The sequence below is a fragment of the Chelonia mydas genome, chromosome 24 (assembly GCF_015237465.2).
Source record: "Chelonia mydas isolate rCheMyd1 chromosome 24, rCheMyd1.pri.v2, whole genome shotgun sequence".
Lineage (NCBI taxonomy): Eukaryota > Metazoa > Chordata > Testudines > Cheloniidae > Chelonia > Chelonia mydas.
Genome location: NC_051264.2, coordinates 9723826 through 9741267, shown reverse-complemented (window position 1 = coordinate 9741267; position 17442 = coordinate 9723826). Strand labels below are relative to the sequence as shown.

Genomic DNA, 17442 nt, shown 5'->3' with positions numbered 1-17442 from the left:
GGGATGCTTCCTACAGCGGAAGGGGCTTTCCGTCGCTGTAGTTAACCCAGCTCTCCGGGAGGCGGTAGCTAAGGCTACACCGGGGCTCAGGTCGACCCAACTCCGGTGCTCAGCGTGCAACATTTTTCATAGCCCTGAACGACGGAGCTGGGCCGATCTAGTTCGTTAGTCTAGACCTGGCTTGAGCTGCCAGCCTGTAGGAGCACCCCTCCCCACAGCACCTCACAGACCCAGAACTGTGCAGAGGAGACCCCCCCCCCCCCCATGCACACACACAAACTCTGGAGACCGTATCGATTTCCTCCAAGTGTTGGATGAAAAATTATCAAAATGTTTTGTTTAGACTTTATCCTTTTAATTGCATTGGACTGAATTCTATTGCATTGCATTGCATTCTATTACATTGCATCATATTGCATTGCATTGTATTCTGTTGCATTGCATTGCTTTGCATTCTATTCTATTGCATTGCACTGCATCGTATTCTATTGCACTGTATTGCATTGCACTGCATTGCTTTGCATTCTATTGCTTTGCACTGCATTATTATAACACTGAAACAAGTGCATTCACCTTATCAGAAAGAACCACTTGGATATTTCCAAACCAATTTTTTTCCAGACATTTTGGTTTGTGGGGAATTTTGAAATTTCAGCTTTTCCTTCAGACAGAAGGAGATTCTGAAACGTGGGGATTTCCCATGGGATGGACACTCCGAGTTCCAGGCAGGGCTATTCCTGTTAGCAGAGGCCAGTCATCAGGAGAAAGGCCCTTGTGGAAAGTCCAGCAGTTGCCTGAGGAGAGCGATCATAACCAGCAAGGAAGGGAAGAGCCCCCCCGAACGCCAGATCCAATTAACCCCTCATTCTCCACTCCTGTAGCCTGCCGTTTCCTCCCTTGGTTCTCTTCCTCCCCACCGCGTACCTTTCTCCTCTGCCTTGGCCAGCTTGCGTTTGGAGTCAGTGCTGGATCTGCCCAGGTTGAAGATCGACCGCCATTTCTTTACCTTCAAGGAGCCTTTTCTTCTGTGAAGAATGGCAGAGCTTAGAACTGCACCCACAGGCAGAGGGCTCCAGTGCAGAGCGAGCCCATGTCTGCGGGGTGTGGGTGTGTTTGCACCACTGGGCCCTGTTGGGTGGGACATGTCACAACTCTCCGTCATGGCCTGTGCGGGTGGTCTGCGTGCGCTCCCTTGTGGGCTGTGTTAGGCCAGCTTCTGTGTATCTCTGACCCTTTCACGGTGTGTGCATGGGCACATGCGTGGGTATATTCACTGTCGCCCTCTAGCGAATGGAGCCTGTCAGTGCTACTTGTCTACAGGCAGGGCTGGCGAATCAACCAGCTCTTTGCCCAGCAGGCACGGACCTGTGATTTCCATTTCTCCTCCCGTGTGCCCCAGTCTATACATGGTCAGGGACCATCCTCCTGGGGAATCAGGTGCATTAGCGCACAGAGGATGTGTGAAAGCATCTAGCGCTTGATGCATTTCCTAGTTCCAACCCCCCCACCCCGCTCTCAGGGGCCGATCTGCATCCGGGGCACCAGGGATTAAACCCAGGCAGCTGGTAAAGCCCAGACGGAGAACAGAGGGGAGGGACGGGGCCCGTACTTGTGGTCGTTGAGCTCGATGATGGTGTGGTAGGGGCGGATCTGTGGCGGGCCGTCTCCCTGGTTCAGCATGGCGGGCAAGTTGTAGGACATGGTCTGGCAGTCGGGGTGGACTCCTGGCAACCCCAAGCCGGACAGGAGGAGGGATTTCCGGAGGCTCTCGCGGTCACTTCCTAGGACAGGGAAACAAACACCCGGATGATTCAGCTGGAGCTTGCGGGGCTGGGAGTGTGTGCCAGCAGCTGCCAGCAGGGAGTCTCGGATCCAAAGACAATCACAGATCTTGTTAAAGCCAGTGGGAGCCAAGTGCCTGCCTTCAGGCTCAGGGGAAGGAGCCGCCCAGCCCCTTAAGGGAGTAAAACCAGCTAGAGACAAAGAGAGCGACCAGCCAAGACACTAAGCCGCATGGCCAGGCCGGAGCTAATGCAGGTGGCTAGTGGGGCTGAGGATAACTGCTGCAGGTTGTGGGTGTTGGAGGCAAAAAAGCCAGGAGAGGCAGTTGTGAGTATGATACTGAGAGGAAGTGAGAGGCAGTGATTCCTGGGCACAGAGCGGCCGGAGGAGCAGACATGGGGATTTCTGAGCAAGGAAACTCCCTGCTGTTGGTTGTTTCTCCTGCGGCAGGAGTCTGTGGATGTGCTCTGTAAACAAACACGATTCCACTAAAGAATATCCCTGCTTCATAGCACCGATCTCTCTTCCTATCGGAAATAGCCCCATAAGGCCCCGAATATTGGCAACCCCCTCGGGCCAAAGGGGCAACACCGCCATGAGCTCAGAGGCAGTGTGGTCCAGTGGCAAGAGCACTCAGCTGTGTCTCTGGGAGACCAGCTTTCGCTTCCCAGCTCTGCCACTGATCTCACTGGGTGACCTTGGGCAAGTCACTGCCCTGCCCTGTGCCTCAGTTTCCCCTCCCACTTTGACCTGTCTGTTCAGACAGCAAACTCTTTGGGGCAGGGACTGTCTCGCTGTGTATCTATGCAACGCCTGCCATGATGGGATCCTGATATCGTTGGGGGCCTCTAGGCAGCTAGTGTAATATTAGTAACATGTTACTGTTTCATACTTCAGTGGCTCTTCTGGGATCCCTCCAATTTGCTTCAAGAGGCTGAGGGGCCAGAACCAGAACAGATGAGGAGGCAGATACTTGCCATGCCCACCAGGGCAGAGGGGAGAAGATGAGAGATGGAAAGATATAGCCAGGCTCTGGTGGCTGAGTAAAATCGCTCAGGTCCCTGCCTCTGTGTCTGCATGGAAGGGGAGGGTTTCCCCACCCCCAAAGCTGGGGACCGATCAGGGTATCACTGGGCACATTAACAGCAGTCACCCTCTCTTGGCACCCAAGGTGGGGTGACGCCCATGGGTGCTTGCCCTGGCCATACTTGGCTCCCTCTGCAGGTGCTGGGTGTTTCACCGCTGACTGCTACAGGAGCACGGCCAGGCCAGTGCAAGCACTCTGAGACGCCCTGTGTATGCTGATACCCCGAGACGCTGCCCAGGCCCAAGTAATCGTCCATGTCCTTCTCGACCCCAGGCGGGCGGCCTGTACCAGCAGCACGGGGGTGGGGAGGGCAGAGTCCCAAACCCTGATCTCTCCATGGGAGGGTGCTCACGGGGGAGTGTGCATGCTGAGTACCTGACTAAACCCATGTCCAGCTTTGGCGGCCAGGTACTGCACAGGGCAGGAATGCACAATGCCTCTGCCAGCCTGACCCTGGCTGGGAGAGGGAGCTTGGCATAGTGCTTAGGATACTGGCCTAGGGCGTCAGGAAACAGAGATTCAATTCCCCACTCTACTGCAGACGCCCCATGCCTCAGTTTCCCAGCTGTACGATGGCTATAATAGCCCTGCCTCCTAGGGGTGTGTGTGGATAACTCCATTAAAGACAGGGAGGGGCTCAACGCTAAGGGGAAGGGGGTCACAGAAGTACCTTAGGGTATGTCTATATGACAATGTAAGGCCAGGGTTTGAGCCCCCCCCCCCCCCCCCGCATCTGTCTACACACAAATTGCTCAGGACCATGGAGGGTTCAAGCCCGATGGCTCTGCAGTGTAGATGCAGCCCCTCTGGGAGACAGCCCGACTTTCTTCCTCCTCAGGACAGTCGAGTGTTCCCACAACAGGCCACCTTTTGGGAGGGCACTCGGGAGTCTGGGATACGGGTGGCTCACTGGTCTAGGGCCTGCGTCATGCAGCGTAGACACAGGAGCCCCAGGTCGGGACCCAGGGTTCCCCCGACCCGTTCCTAACCTGGGGGTTACACACGAGTGCAGCCACTCAAGCCCTAGGTTAACGAACCCAGGCTCTGTGAACTCAAGTTCTGCTAACCCAGGGCTTACGCTGCCGTGTAGACAGACCTTCGGCTAAAGAGTAGCTAAGGTCCAGATCCCCACAGCTTGAAATGCCTAACTCCCCTTCATTTCAAGGGAAGTTAGGCACCGACATCCCCAAGAGGAGCTGGGCCTGCATTCTCCGAATGGTGGCAGGACGGGCGCTCTGCACATGACTGCAGCCAGGACTCCAGCCCCAGTGGCCAGTCTTCCCAGGCCCCAGTGTCGAGAGAAGGGCTGGGCTGGTCCTGTGGCGCAGAGCCAGATGCGGCAGGGCCTGCCAGTCACCTCTGCCCGGGGCAAGTGACCTGGGTGGCGCGAGGCCCCCAGAGCTATCGGGGCTCAGCGCCAGGACAGGGCACCAAAGGACCTACCGCAGAGAGGGGCGTCTCTGAAGAGCTGCTCCACATGGGTGAGGATGAACTCCACGACGATGGACTGCACCCGCACCTCCATGAAGGCAGCCGTGCCGTTGAACCCAGAGGCCTCGATGTCCTTAGACCTGGAGGGGAGGGACGGGGAGGCGTGGCTGAGCAGGTGAACGCTGCTGGAATCCGGCCTGCCTCTTCCCCTCGCACTCTGCCCGTTCCCTGCCACGGGGCAGAGATTCCAGGCAGGGGGGCACCCTTTGGCTTTGGGTTGGGGCTAGCGTTCTGCTAAAGGAGACCTGGTGCGCGTGGGGAGAGGAGCGCAAAGAAACGGGTGCAACTCGCCTGGGCGTTTGGAGATCACGGGTTGGTGTCTCGGGGGAACGTGGCAAGAGGGGGATGTCCTGTTAAAATGGTTTCCTCTCCCCTTCCCTCGCTAGCTCCCCCCCACACCCATCTCCTGTCCCTATCTGCTCTCCCCGGCCTCACTTCCTCCCCATCTCACCGTCTCTCCAGGCTGGTGTCACACTCCATCCCCGTCCCTCCCAGCTCCAGGCTCTATGGCACCGAGGCTGGTCCCCTTCCCCCAGGAACCCTCCTCCCTGCCTCTGACACTGCCTCAGCGTGCACAGCGTGACCAAAGCAACAGGCGTCCCTGGCGCCCCCTGGCTCTCACCTGAGCAGGTTGGGGGCCCAGACGATGGCCAGGTTCCTGGCATGCATGTTGGTCTGGGAGCTGTAGGAAGCCATGTGAACCAGATGTCTCATCAGAAACTCCAGCGTCCTACGGCAGCCAAGGCAAGAGAAGGAGACGCTCACATGAAGACAGGACGGCACGGGGGGGGGGGGGGGGGATTCAAAATTCTGGGCTGGAGACCGGTGGCACACAGGGATGCCAGGCGGGATCAGGCCCATCTAGCCCAGTGTCCTGTCTCTGACAGCGGCCAGCACCAGGTGCAGCCGGGGCAGCTGTCACCACCACACAGCAGCGGCTGTGGGACAATCTGCCCCCATGGTCCCACCCTGGGCTCCAACAGTCGGAGATCGGTGATCGCTCTGGATCAGCGTTGCTCAAACTGGGGTCCTTGGACCCTGGGGGTCCCTGAGGGTATTCCAGGGGGTCCGCGGGTACCGCTGATCAACTCCTCCCCCGCCGTCCCTCAACTCCTCCCCCTCCCGCTATTTCCCAGAGGCTACTGAAGCCAAACCAGGAGATTTTAGGCGTTAAAAGTCCAATGGCCAGTGGGGCTAAGGCAGGCTCCGCGCCGCTCCCAGAAACGGCTGGCACGTCCCTGCAGCCCCTGTGTGGGGTGGGGGGGGGGGCATGGGGTCTCTGCACACAGCTCCCGCCCCAAGCGCTGACTCCGCAGCTCCCATTGGCCAGGAACTGCGGCCAATGGGAGCTGCAAGGGCGGTGCCTGCGAGCAGGGCGCAGAGACTGCCGGCTCCCTGCCTAGGAGCCACTGCTAGAGCCCACACCCCCTCCCGCACCCAAACTCCCTCCCAGAGCCCGCACCCTGCACCCCCCCTGCCCCAGCCTGGTGAAAGTGAGTGAGGGTGGGGGAAAGCGAGCGACGGAGGGATGGGGGATGGAGTGAGCAGGGAGCAGGAAGAGGTGGAGCAGGGGCAGGGCCTGGGGCTGAGCAGGGGGTCTTGGGGGGTCTCCGAAAAATGTTAAGTCAAAATGGGGGTCCTCAGGTTGCGAAAGTTTGAGAACCGCTACTCTGGATAGTCCTGTTGCCCAGATCCTGTCCAATCCCCCTGGGAATCTTGTTGAGCTCTGGGCATCGGTGACATCTTGTGGCAGTGAATTCCATAGGCCGATAACATGATGCATGAAAATGTATTTCCTTTTATCAGTTTGGGATTTCCCATCTTCCTGTGTCATTGCCTGTCCCTTGTGCTTGTGTTATGAGACTGGGCGAATGGAAGCCCCCAGTCTCCCTTCTCTAGACTATTCAGTCCCCTCTCATTCATCCCCTCTCTAAACTAACAGGGTTGACCTCGTCAACACTTTTCATAGCAGAGTGTCTCCAGGTCCTGGATCATCCCATCACCTTTGTCTGACCCCTCTAGTTCTGCGCTGTCCCGTCTATGGTGGTGAGTCCAGGCCTGCACAGTACTGGACTGGCGGCGCTGAAGATGGCATGCCCTGTTTATCCACAGGACACACAGCCCCTGGTTTTTACCCGAGCCCCTCAGCTGGATCCTGGCCAATGGCAAATCCCCCTGGCAGAAGTTGTGGAGTGGCTCTTAAGGGACCACATACCAGTGGCAAAAGTTAAAGCAGCCCCTAGGCTGCTCTAATTTGCGTCAGGGCTGGCGCAGACCAGCACGCTGACCATGGGGCCAGACCCACTCTGCAGCCTGGTGCTGAGCGAAGGTCTGACACAGGAGAGACTCTGGCCCACAGAGAGTAGCAGCCGTGGAGCCAGGTTCCCTCCCACTGCCTTGCCAACGGCTATCAATCCAGGCCTCGGCCCTATGGGCTGGCTCCACCTCGGTGACGTCTCTACCTGAGCCAGCTGAGGGCGAAGGGGGCCATGGGCCATCAAGACCCCGGCGGGGCAGACCCAGCCTCAGCTCCTGGAACATCTGCAGGCTCCTTTCCAGGGGCCAGCAGGAGGGGCGAGGCCTGGCTGGAGAGAGGCTGTGCTCGACATTGTCCTAGCTCCACTCCAAGGATCAAACTCCCGCTCACCCCGATGGAGGCGGACGCTGAGCGCAACGGACAATGCTGCCAAAGTGTGGGGAGCCCCCCAGCCTGCCGATCAGCAGCCGTGCTGCAGGGGCTGGCCACAGAGAGGAGAAGCCGGCCTCTCCACTCCCTGCTTGGCCAGAGAGCTCCTGGGCAACCCCGCTGCAGGCTCCTCTGACTGGATGGCCAAGGGGCTACACGGGCTGCAGGGGAGGGCAGGCTTTGCTGCCGGGGCACTGCAGGCCGAGAGCCTCAGCTCCCCACTGGGCGACGTGCCCCCCCCCCGTATGATCTGCAGCACACGGGGGGATCAGCCAGAGCTCTCGGGCAGAGGGAGGGCCAGAGAGCAAGGGGCTGAGGCTGGGGCAGTGTGTGGCTGACCCAGGTGACTGCTGTTGATTGTTGTGACCGATATCGGGGTTGGGGTAAATTAGTCTGGGACCAACAGCCAGCGGAGAGCCCACACCACAGCTGGTGAAAGGCACCTGACCGGCAGCCTGGAGAGCGCAGGATAAGGGCAGGCCAGGCAAGCGTGTTCCATCCCAGAATGCCCCAGCCCTGACCTGGAGGGGCCACCCTGGGAGCAGAAGGGGAGCTGGGTCCCCCATGCCCTGTGCCCTTCCATCTCCAAAACTCAACGGTTTTTTGTATGGCTGAGCCCAAGTAGCCCTGCCCTGCCTACCCCCGAGGCTTTTGCTCACACATCACGCTCACTCTGAGGGGTCCTGGGGTGGGCGGTGGGGTGAGGGTCACCCCCTCCACCCCCAGTACCTGTAGTGTGGGGATGGAAGCTCCTTCAGCACCTCTTTGATTTTCACCAGCCGTCCCTCCTCCATCTGTATGGCCACAGCATCCTGAGAGAAAAGCAAGAGTCATAAGAACATAAGAACGGCCAGACTGGGTCTGGACCAGCTAGCCCCATATTGTGTCTTCCGACAGTGGCCAATGCCAGGTGCCCCAGAGGGTATGAACAGAACAGGTAATCATCAAGTGATCCATTCCCTGTCACACACTTCCAGCTTCTGACAAACAGAGGCTAGGGACACCATCCCTGCCCATCCTGGCTAATAGCCATTAATGGACCTATCCTCCAGGCACTTATCTAGTTCTTTATTGAACCCTATTATAGTCTTGGCCTTCACAACATCCCCTGGCAAGGAGTTCCACAGGTTGACTGTGCATTGTGTGAAGAAATACTTCCTTTTGCTTGTTTTAAACCCGCTGCCTATTAATTTCATTTGGTGACCCCTAGTTCTTGTGTTATGAGAAGGAGTAAATAACACTTCCTTATTTACTTTCTCCACCCCAGTCATGATTTTATAGATCTCTATCATATCCCCCCTTAGTCGTCTCTTTTCCAAACTAAACAGTCCCGGTCTTATTAGTCTCTCCTCATACAGAAACCGTTCCATACCCCTAATCATTTTTGTTGCCCTTTTCTGAACCGTTTCCAATTCCAATATATCTTTTTTGAGATGGGGCGACCACATCTGCACGCAGTATTCAAATGTGGGCGTACCACGGATTTAGATAGAGGCAATATGATATAGAGAGAGGAATCCAGACTTTTCTCTCCACTCCCCCTTCTCAGCCATCTCTCGCCAGCGTCCTCACAGCACATCCCAGGGTGGGGTTGGGGCGGCTGCAGGGTCCCACCAAGCCCAGCCCAGCCCTGGACCAAGGACAGAACCTAAGGTCGCCATGACTTTAGAGCAAGGCCATACAGAGCCTCACACCCGCTGCCCTGGAGCTCTGGGATCTTTCCTGTTTTCCGCTGATCCATCTCTATCCACTGCTCTCTGATCCAGAGACATGACCCAGGGCCCCCTGTTCCCCTCCATGGCTCACACCAGCCCGCCCCAGCCCTAGGGGAACCCAGCTGAGCTCAGCAAGTCACTCCTATGGATAAGTCTACACTGGAGCTGGGGCTGTAAAGCTGCCAGAATATACTCCAGCCCGGGACTCCAGCCAGGTACCTGGACAGCTAGCCCCTCCTGCCGTCCATGCTGTCGCAGCCACGCTGCTATTTTTAGTACGCTAGCTTGTTCAGAGCTAGCTCGCGTACGTCTGCCCGGCTGGAAATGACACCAGCAGCTCTAGTGTAGACACACCCTTAGTCACAGGGGAGCCAATTTCGGCTTGGGTTGAGAACAAGGCTAAACAACCCAGCCTCCAACTGCTGCCTCTGGCGATGTCTGTTCCTCCCAGACGGGATCCAGGTGATTCCTGAGGGTCAGGGGCAGCTGAAAACGGAGGAAATTGGGGGTCCAGGTTTGGCAATGGAGCAGCAAGTTCTGTGGCTTTGACTGCAGCCTCCACCACCTCCAACCCCCTTCCAGCAGCCAGGGCTCTCCGGAGCTGGCCAGGCCTCTCCGCCTCACATGGAAAATGGCACCCTGCTGTTTGTGCAACGATGTGACAGCAAATGCCCTGCCCCAGGTCCCAGGAGACGCTCCATCCACTCCCAGCCCCGGCAGGCCCAGCCCCGCTTCTCTAGAGAGGACACGAACACCGTTATTTTCATTTGTATTATGGGGCATCCAGAGGCCCCAGTCAGTCTCGTCCTACTGAAATCCTTGTTATTAATCATCCATAGAATCATAGACTATCAGGGTTGGGAGGGACCTCAGGAGGTCATCTAGTTCAACCCCCTGCTCAAAGCAGGACCAATCCGCAACATTTATTGACTAGCGATCATTTCTATGGCACCCTTGGGAGCAGCCTGCACAGAGATACCAGCAGGGATTGAACTCACAAACGTTAGCCCCAAAACCGAGAGAGTCAGTAACAGATGGTTACAGTCCCTAGCACTGGCCATTAGAGGGCGACATGATCACACCCAGGGCACCAGCGACACATGGCCCTCTGCAGTGGTTTGAACAGGCCAATGTGCAGACTCCCTGCACCACAGCGTCCATTTCCTCTGCACTCCACGGCAGAGAGCAGCGCCCCTAGGGCAGGGGTGGGCAAACTACGGCCCGCGGGCTAAATCCCGCCCACCAGCATTTTAATCCAGCCCTCGAGCTCCCGCTGGGGAGCAGGGTCTGGGGGTTGTCCTGCTCCGCCTGGGGAGCAAGGTTGGGGGCCGCTCCACGCAGCTCCCAGAAGCAGCGGCATGGCCCCCCTCCGGCTCCTACGTGTAGGGGCAGCCAGGGGCCTCCGCTGTGCACGCTGCCCCTGCCCCAAGCGCTGCCCCTATAGCTCCCATTGGACAGGAACCGCGGCCAATGGGAGCTGCAGGGCTGGTGCCTGAGGAAGGGGCAGTGCGCAGAGCCCCCTGGCTGTGTCTCCACGTAGGAGCCAGAGAAGAGACATGACGCTGCTTCCGGGAGCCTCTTGAGGTAAGCAGCTCCCGGACCTGCACCCCTGGGATGCCCCAATCCCCACCCCCACCCCAGAGCCCACACCCCCAGCCGGCGTCCTCACCACCCCACTCCCTCATGCCAGCCCGGAGCCCCCTTCTGCACTCTGAACTCCTCATATCTGGCCCCACCCCGGAGCCTGCATACCCAACCAGAGCCTTTGTCCCCTCCCCCACCCCAACCCCAACCCCAATTTTGTGAGCATTCATGGCCCGCCATACAATTTCTATTCCCAGATGTGGCCCTCGGGCCAAAAAGTTTGCCCACCCCTGCCCTAGGGGCTAGGATAACAAAGGCTGTGAAGGGTGGTAGTTCTAATGGCTCAAGCATACCAAGGGCAGAAGCAGAATTACATCGAGCAGATGAGCTTCCCAACATTAATGCCACCAACACAGTGAGACATACCATAAAGGTGTCCTCAGAGCCCTGGAGTCATGACATAGAAACCTTCCTTCAAGCAGGAGGTCGATATATTGGAGAGGGTTCGGAGAAGAGCCACGAGAATGATTATAGGATAAGAAAACCTGCCTTATCGTGAGAGACACAAGGAGCTCAATCTATTTAGCTTAACAAAGAGAAAATTAAGGGGCAACTTGATCACAGTCTGTGAGTACCTACTTGGGGAACAAATATTTGATAACGTGCTCTTCAGCCTAGCAGAAAAAGATCAAACACGATCCAATGGCTGGAAGTTGAAGCTAGACCAATTCAGACTAGAAACAAAGCACACGATTTTAACCGTGAGAGTAATTACCCACTGGAACAATTTACCAAGGGTGGGAGATTCTTCATCACTGACCTTGTTTAAACCAAGACTGGATGTTTTTCTAAAAGCTCTGCTCTAGGAATTATTTGGGGGGAGCTCTCTGGCCTGTGTTACACAGGGAGTCAGACCAGATGATCACAATGGTCCCTTCTGGCTTTGGAATCTATGAATCCCTCCTTATTATAACTGGTTTTGCAAAGGGAATATTCTCTGATTATTTTCTCCATGTTTTAGGATTTTACAATGGCCTGAGAGAGCTCATTGCCGGTTAAAAAACAAACGTTCTTTCCTGCGTTATGCCTAAGGCCTACATGATACACAGCATCAGTAACTCACAAAGTGCTTTACAGAGGCACTCAGGATTATTAGCTCCCATTTTAACAGAAGGGGAAACTGACTTACCACAGTTTAGCCCTTAGCAGGGCCAGGACTAGACCCCAGGTTTGCCGAGACTCATATTGATTTCCTAGCCACTAGGCCAGCCCTTGCTTTGTGCTAGCTGCGCTCTCTGTCTACTTGCTGCATTTCCCTTAGACTGTAAGCTTTCGGGAGCAGGGCTTGCCTCTTTGTTAGATGTGTGTGAAATCTGGAGAACACTCATAGAATCATAGACTATCAGGGTTGGAACAGACCTCAGGAGATCATCTAGTCCAACCCTGGGCCAATCCCCAATTTTTGCCCCAGACTCCTAAATGGCCCCCTCAAGGATTGAACTTACAACCCTAGGTTTAGCAGGCCAATGCTCAAACCACTGAGCTATCCCTCCCTCCCTGCCTCTGGCCTGCTGGATAACCCTGGGCACTGTTCCGTGCCTCGGTTTCCCCATGTGTAAAATGGGGATACTGATCCTGACCCTCCTTTGTAAAGCGTTTTGGGATTTACAAATGAAAAGCAAATAAGAACCAAAGATGATGAGAATGAAGATTAATATCAGGGAAACAACATTAAACATAGCAAAATAATTTCCATTACTGCAGGGTCTAACTGCCTGTGGTTATTAGAATGGAAAGAATGTTAAAGATCACATGGACTGTCACTGTTCATGCCGGGCCGTGGCGTTTTGCGTTTCTCTAGCTCAGCTCACTGAGTTTCACTTTGGGGTCTAGGCAGTTTCAGTTTCCAGATCACTCGCCCAATGAGCGTCCAACTGTTCCACATGGCAGGTCACATTTGAATAGAGTCAGAAATTCTAGATTCATAGGTTCCAAAGTCAGAAGGAACCACTATAATCATCTACTCTGACCTCCTACGGGCCATGGGATTCCCCTGAACTAATTCCTGTTTGAATTATAGCTAGGGCCCTACCAAAGTCATGGTCAATTTCACGGTCATTGGATTTTAAAAATCGAAAATTTCATGATTTCAGCTATTTAAATCTGAAATCTCACGGCGTTGTAATTGTAGGGATCCTGACCCAAAAAGGAGTTGGGGTCGCAAGGTTATTGTAGGGGGAGGGGGATTCTGGTGCTACTGCTACCCTTACTTCTGCGTTGCTGCTGGCAGGCCACTGTCAGCAGCTGCTGCTCTCCAGCTGCCCAGCTCTGAAGGCAGTGCAGAAGTAAGGGTGGCAATACTGCGATCCCCCTAAAATAAGCTTGTGACCCCCCCTGCTAAACGCTTTTGGACCCCCAATTTAAGAAACGCTGGTCTCCCCCATGAAATCTGTATCATATAGGGTAAAATCACACACAAGACCAGATTTCATGGCCCAGGATGCGTTTTTCATGGCCATGAATTTGGTAGGGCCCTAATTATAGCCGATCTTCTAGAAAAACCTCTAATCCTGGTTTTAAAATTGCCAGTGATGGAGAATCCACAACCCTTAGGAAATTGATCCAATGGTTAATTCCTCGCACTGTTAAAAATTTACACCTTATTTCCAGTCTGCATTTGTCTCATTTCAACACGGAGCCCGTGCCATCTGATTAGCACAGCCACAGCTGTGCCTCAACTTTTGGGGATTTTCTTTCCCCCCAACATGAACATTTCAGCAAAACCAACACGAATTCGAGAAAACTTTCAGTGGCGCAGAATCTGCATAAAATTTCTCCCAGTTCTAAGCCTAACCCCTGCATAAGAACATAAGAACGTCCACACTGGGTCAGACCAATGGTCCATCTAGTCCAGTATCCTGTCTTCCAACAGTGGCCAGTGCCAGGTGCTTCAGAGGGAATGAGCAGAACATCCTCTGTGCGATCCAAGCGATCTATCCCCTCATCTATTCCCAGCTTCTGGCAAACAGGGGCTAGGGACATTTCAGAGCATGGGTTTGTATCTCTGCCCATCCCGGCTAATAGCCACTGATGGACTTATTCTCCATGAACTTATCCACAGTAGAACCTCAGAGTTATGGACACCTCGGAAATGGAGGCACAAGCCATAACGGGATGCTCCTCAGGGTGGACTGCTCGGAGCGGGGGCTCTGGATCTGAGGCTCCCCTCATAGCAATTGCTGGGCCCTTTCAGCAGGACCTAACTCAATCTGATTCTGTCCAAGAAGAGGACGCCCCAGCTATTGTGGGGCATTTCACTGGGAAGAAAACTTACCCACAATCTCATCTGTCCCACAGCGGCAAGGGCTGCCCTTTCTGTGCTAAGGCTCACATCTGCTAAAGCACAGGTACTGAATGGAGCATGCACCCTGCCCACACGTGGGCCCCAGGGGAAACACGGAAACACCCTGATTTGCACACGCAAGTCAGAGCACACGCAGCTTCACCTACGCCCTGCTAGGAATTTGCCTGTCAGAGTGCTGCGGGGACGGGCAGGATGCCAGCTGCCAATGATTTAATTCCCAGTGCTTCACCGCTGTGAGGACCAAGGCGGACGTGAAATTGCCACAGCTGGTAGCCAAGACTGCTGGGTTCTGTCTTCACTGCACTATAGAGGCTGTTGCTCCCATCCACACACAAATCATCTCACCCCAGTTTGGTGGTACATTAAACTTAGGCTAGCTGGCACAGCTGGGGTACAGACTAAAGGCTGAGTGAGGTTTTCACTGGGGTTAGTAACCTGCCCACTTTGGAGTGTGGACGCAGGCTAAACCTCTTGAGTGCTGATAGCCCTCCTGCGTAGGATGACCAGACAACAAATGTGAAAAATTGGGACGGGGTGGGAGGTAATAGAAGCCTATAAAAGAAAAAGACTCCAAAATTGGGACTGTCCCTATAAAATGGGGACACCTGGTCACCCTACTCCTGTGTCTTCCCACAATTCCCCCTGTGTGCCCAGAAGGACAGACAAGTTCTCCCACAATGCACCGGGAGCAAACCACTGCACTTAGTACTCACTGCCACGCTAAGACCCGTGGGGTTCCCCCCAGGCAGCCCCCCAGCGAGGGTGACACACAAAGGGGAGTACAGAACAGGGCAGACACAGGCACTCGGGTCGGGCTCTGCAGTGCGGCTGCTCGCTCCGGCACTAGGCCGAGCCCAGGGCTCAGCCCCGGGTGCTGATCACTTGAGTTAGCACTGTGGCGGAGACATCCCCGGAAGGCAGATTGCAGGGCCAGACTCACAGCAAACTTGTCGTAGAGCTGGTAGGTGAGCAGGGGGTTGGGGAGCTCCCGGAAGTAGGCTTTGCAGAGGGAGCTGACACAGTGGATGTCCTGCAGATACACATCTTTGTTGAGATCGGGGCAGCGGTCACTGTCAAACTCCTGCCTGCGAACCAAGAGAGGGAGGAGAGTGATTGCACTGGCGGGCCTGGGGGAGATGAGACTGGGGAGCAGCTAGGGTTGCCAGCTGAGGTTGGACGTATTTCTGGAGGTTTCATCACATGACATCATCTTTAATGAAAGATCTGTCTTTGATTCCTGGAGACTCCAGGACAGGAGTGGCAGAAAAGTGGGGGGGGGGGGTAGGGGGTGGGGGGTGGGGGAGGACTGGTGCCCGAACCGTGGCCCTGCTACTTCCCCCAAGGCCCCGCTCCCACACCGCCTCTTCCCCCCCCCCCAAGACCCCTGCTCGTTCTTCTCCATCCCCTCCCCCGCGACCCTCGCTCACCCTTATGACCGGTAAAAAGCAGGAGGGTCATGGCCCCCTGTCCCTGTCCCAGTGCTCCTGCTCCAGGACAGCCCTGGAGGGTTGGCAAACCTAGGAGCCTGTGTTCACATCAGGGCTCCATGGGCCACATGCACAATCCACACACAGGCAAGGACACCCAGACCCAGTCCCCGCACGCCACTGGCTGGGGCCAGCCAAGTTCCCCCTGAGCCCTAAGACCTTGGTCCCTGTTTCTCTTTGGGCGCATCACACTGGAGCTGGCGGCGGGCGGGGGTCGTATCCAGCTTGGGGAGACATACCTGCTCTCATGCTGTTGGAGCGAGTGCACTAAAACTTGCGGTGGAGCCGTGGTGGGATGGACTCCCTGCCCTACCCACCAGCTCACCTGAAGCCCTAGGTACTCGTCCCGCAGCTCGTTTTAGTGCGCTCGCTCAACCCGAGCTGGAAACGACACCGCCAGCTCCCATCCAGAGGCCCTCTTTGCCCTGTAGCGCTAGTCACCAAGCCACGGCGTGACCGTCTCCCGGGACACCGGAAGCCACGTGAGCGAGTGCAGAATGCAGCTGCCCCCCGTGGTGTGAGTCCCCAGGGTCATGTTGCACCAACTGCCCCAGGACTGCCCAGGCTCCCTGTCTGCTCCGGGGGCAATTCCAGGTGATGACGAGGGGTCTGTCTAGACATGTCGACATCCCCGAGCTAGCTTTAATGTAGCTAGCTCGGGCCCCAGAGCAGTGAAACCGCGGCAGCACGGGCTGCACAAGCCCACCTGAAACTCTGGGTAATTGCCCCGAGGTAGCTATGTCAAAGCCAGCTTGGGGCTATCTACATATGACACAAAGGCCCGGTGGTGCCAATGAGCAAAGCGTTCCCTGTTCTTTGCAAGAAACTCCTGTCTCCGACCTGACAAACTCACTACACCTCAGACACCACTCTCATGGTATTTATCCACCAAGGGTAGCATGTGAGGTCTCTACTGAAAGCTTGTAATGTAACGATACTCCTAATCATTTCGAGATGTGCGTACGACTGATCATTAAGGAATAATGGAACTATATTGAAAACTGCGCCTTGGAGGGAAGTGGAGTCACCAGGGAATCATATGTCTTGGTGCGGGCCCGTTCCAGTCAGAGGAAGATGTTGCCCCTCGCTGGCTAGGCCATGACACAATGTATTGCTCCATTGTCCGCCATCCCAACAACCCAGAGAAGTCAATGGAAAACCATCAAAGGTAAACTATACACACTAAAGCCACGTGGAGGTGAAAAGGAGCGTGATACTGCCAGGAGGTCGCTCCATTTGGGAGTGAAGGCAAAAGACTGGTTAAGACACTCTGCAGCCATTCACTGGGGAGACGTTTTGTTGGGTGGGGAATGTTTCAGGAAGGATTGGACCCCGGCTCCTGGGAAGCCACCCAGTTCTGCAACCATCTGAATTCTGCAGGGGGAAACCTACTTTATTGGCTAGGAAAGGGAACTATTAATAAGGGTGGGATCCAGGTCCCGTTTTATGATGTTTTGTATTGTAACCATCTGCTTCCAACACTCACTCTTCTTTCTAGTGAAACCTCTGTTCTTTCTTAAATAAACCGTCTTTCGGTTTATTAGAAGTGGGCACAAATGCTGTGTGTTATACAGGAGCGATGATTTAAGGTAAAACTGGTAAAACTGGGTGCACTGCTTCTTTGGGGGTAGAGGATCTGGGATTTCTGTGAGTAGCCAGTGTCGAGGGCTGGACATCACAGGGGGACCCGTCAAGCTGCCGATGCTTGAAGGGGATTAAGGGATTGGGGTGCACTTCTTGTTAAACTGCATAGCCTGAAGGACAGCGCTTGAGTGTCTGATGGCTGGTGGTGGTTAGAAGCTTACCCCCAGCTATCACTAGAGGCAGGGCATAAGAAGGTGACTCACAGACCAGGGTACCCCGAGAACCGTCACAGTACCGGTCACATGCCGGGCCTGGAGCTGGGTGAAAATTTTTCAGCGGAGCAGTTGTCTGTCAGAAATTGTAGTTTCATCAAAATCTAAACATTGTGTGGGAACGTGTCAATTTCAAGGACATTTTTGATGGGAAAAAGTCAAAACAAACCATGTCAGCTTCCTTGTTTCAGTAGGGAAAAAGTGTTTCATTTCAACATTCCCATTTCACTTTGATTTTTACTTTATACCAATATATTACTTTGTATCTATATGATACTCCATAACTAATATTATATTACCGGGCAGAGGTTTTCAAACTTTTTTCATTTGCGGACCCCTACAAAATTTCAAATGGAGATGCGGACCCCTATGGAAATCTTAGACGCAGTC

General features: G+C 55.1%; 1 protein-coding gene across 4 annotated transcripts in view; it reads right to left on the bottom strand.

Moving 5' to 3' along the window:
* Positions 1-17442, bottom strand: part of ARHGAP30 (Rho GTPase activating protein 30) — a 49035-nt gene that overhangs the window by 19914 nt on the left and 11679 nt on the right. For 2 of the 4 annotated variants that reach the window (XM_037882983.2, XM_037882986.2), the window contains exons 3-8: positions 14650-14794; positions 7776-7858; positions 4983-5090; positions 4313-4440; positions 1610-1781; positions 925-1025 (exon numbers count right to left, since the gene is read on the bottom strand). In XM_037882983.2, coding sequence (XP_037738911.1) covers positions 925-1025; positions 1610-1781; positions 4313-4440; positions 4983-5090; positions 7776-7858; positions 14650-14794 — 737 coding nt within the window. The remainder of the gene's footprint in view (positions 1-924; positions 1026-1609; positions 1782-4312; positions 4441-4982; positions 5091-7775; positions 7859-14649; positions 14795-17442) is intronic. The other 2 variants (XM_037882984.2, XM_043535302.1) reach the window with 1 other exon arrangement.